We start from the raw sequence: 2,333 nt of genomic DNA, 5'->3' as shown, positions 1-2,333 counted from the left end.
GGCGGGCCCGGGCTGGGGATTCGAACCCGCCACCTTAGGTATATGTGGCTGGCGCCTTAGCTGCTTGAGCCACAGGCACCAAGCCAGAAAACTTTTAAGTTAAAAACAAACCTTTCATTCTTGTTTTCTGAAAGAAGAAACTCATCAAAAATGGAAAATGGTATACTGGGACCTATAGAAAGAAAGATTAGATATAAACTTTAGGAGTAAATGCTTTACTCTTCAAGACAACTAGATTAGTTAACATTTTGTGTTGTTTGAAAGCAGAAAGGCAATTTATATTTTTATAATGAAAGATCTTAAACATACAAAAAAGGTCATTTAATAATTTAACAATCACCTAAACAGATTATCTTATTTCATCTAGATTCCCCACCACTGCCATCATTCCCAACTCAACAAGATCCTAAAGCAATCCAAGATATCATATCATTTCATCTATAAATACTATAGTATCTATTTCTAAAAGAGGCTTTTTTTAAAAAGCCAAATCTCAAAACATGATACTTTTTTTTTTTTGAGACAGAGTCTTACCATGTTGCCCTCAGTAGAGTGCCATGGCATCACAGCTCATAACAACCTCAAACTCTTAGGCTTAAGTGATTTTCTTACCTCAGCCTCCCAAGTAGGTGGGACTACAGGTGTCTGCCACAACGCCCGGCTAATTTTTGGTTGTAGTTGTCATTGTCGTTTGGCAGGCCTGGGCAGGATTTGAACCTGCCAGCTTCATTGTATGTGGCTAGCACCCTAGCTGCTGAGCTACAGGCACTGAGCCAAAACATGATACTTACTATATCAACAATTTCTGACTAACAAATATCCATCTGCAAGTTTTACATTTTACCTATTCTCTTTAAAAGAAACTGTTTTTTGCTTTCTTTAAATTTCAGGTTAATGTGAAGGTACAGATGACCAAATCACAATATTTGAATTTATTAAGTAGATTCCCTCTTGTAGCTATGTCCTGCATGCAAAAAGTGTGACATACACTCCTACATCGTGGCCATTCAGTGGGAACACCCTAAACCATCCCTCTGGTCCTTCCCCTTTATTATTCTCCCTCCAACTTGAATTGAAATGAGTTTTTCTCCTATGTGGGCATGAATTAGATCGTCTACTGGCTTCATTTTATATTTATTTATTTATTTATTTTTGAGACAGAGCCCCAAGTTGTCACCCTGGATAGAGTGCTATGGCATCACAGCTCACAGCAACCTCCAACTCTTGGGCTCAAGCCAGTCTCCTGCCTCCACTTCCAAGTAGCTGGGACTACAGGCACCTGCCACAACACCCATCTATTTTTTGGTTGCAGCCATCATTGTTGTTTGGCGGGCCCGGGCTGGATTCGAACCCACCAGCTTAGGTGTATGTGGTTGGCGCCTTAGCTGCTTGAACCACAGGCGCCAAGCCATACTGGCTTCATTTTAGCATTGAGTACAGTGGATATTTGCTTTTACAATTGCCAAGATGTGGAAACAAATACCCATCAATTCAGGAATGGATTAACATACTGTGTGGTATATACATACTATGGAAAAAAATTGTTTTTAAAGTTTGTTTGAATTGGAAATGCAGAGCCAAGATCCATATAGGGTGGCTGGTTCAAAAGCCACTTCTATCTCTTTTATTTTATTTGCCCCATAATGCTGGATTTTGCCAATTCTGCCCACCCATGTTGTTTAGCCATATTCCTCTATACATTGTATTTCCTATAAACAGTTGGTTAGAATTAGAGGTTCAATTCAATTTTGTTTGTTATTTTTGTTTTCCAAAACTATTTATAAGCAGATATTCATGCTTCTACCACTTTTAACATGTTTCTGAATGGAAAAGAAAACCAATTTGAACATAACGTAGCTTTAGTTTTAACTTTTATCCTCCAAAAAGCCAATTTCCTTTGTCTGGCTGTTGGTAACTACTGATATGCTTAGCCCATCATCTAGTAACTAAAGTAGAAGATTATTTGGTAATTAATACAAATTTAAATATTTTGAAGCACTGAAAAATCTCGAAGCATAAGATTACTCCAAATTTCTTGATTCAAAGACATAATAATACCCTATTCCCCCCTCTGCTTTTTTTCAATCCCGTTACCATAATTTAAAAAAATACTTATCCTTTGTTATCAGTAAGTACTTTACAAGGATGATAAGTACAACTCACCTTTAGAAGGAGGCTGGTCCTGACCAACGTTTTCTGCAAGTGTAGTGTCTCTGTGAAGAAACTTGTTTTAAAACATGCTCAATACCCTCAGAAAGAATTGTTAAAATAATTTTTAAAATCCAAGAGGCTTTTCCATCAAATATAATCTTTAAGATAAAGAAATTATTCTA

General features: G+C 37.1%; 1 protein-coding gene across 1 annotated transcript in view; it reads right to left on the bottom strand.

Annotated features, from left to right (window-relative positions):
* Positions 1-2,333, bottom strand: part of BUB1B (BUB1 mitotic checkpoint serine/threonine kinase B) — a 75,201-nt gene that overhangs the window by 20,378 nt on the left and 52,490 nt on the right. The window contains exons 12-13 of the mRNA XM_023514253.1: positions 2,164-2,213; positions 112-172 (exon numbers count right to left, since the gene is read on the bottom strand). Of these exons, the coding sequence (XP_023370021.1) occupies positions 112-172; positions 2,164-2,213 (111 nt within the window). The remainder of the gene's footprint in view (positions 1-111; positions 173-2,163; positions 2,214-2,333) is intronic.

Source organism: Otolemur garnettii, unplaced genomic scaffold (assembly GCF_000181295.1).
Source record: "Otolemur garnettii isolate 467f Iridium unplaced genomic scaffold, OtoGar3 scaffold00050, whole genome shotgun sequence".
In the NCBI taxonomy this organism is placed as follows: domain Eukaryota; kingdom Metazoa; phylum Chordata; class Mammalia; order Primates; family Galagidae; genus Otolemur; species Otolemur garnettii.
Note: the sequence above shows the minus strand (reverse complement) of the source record. Positions and strands in the feature narration are given on the sequence as shown.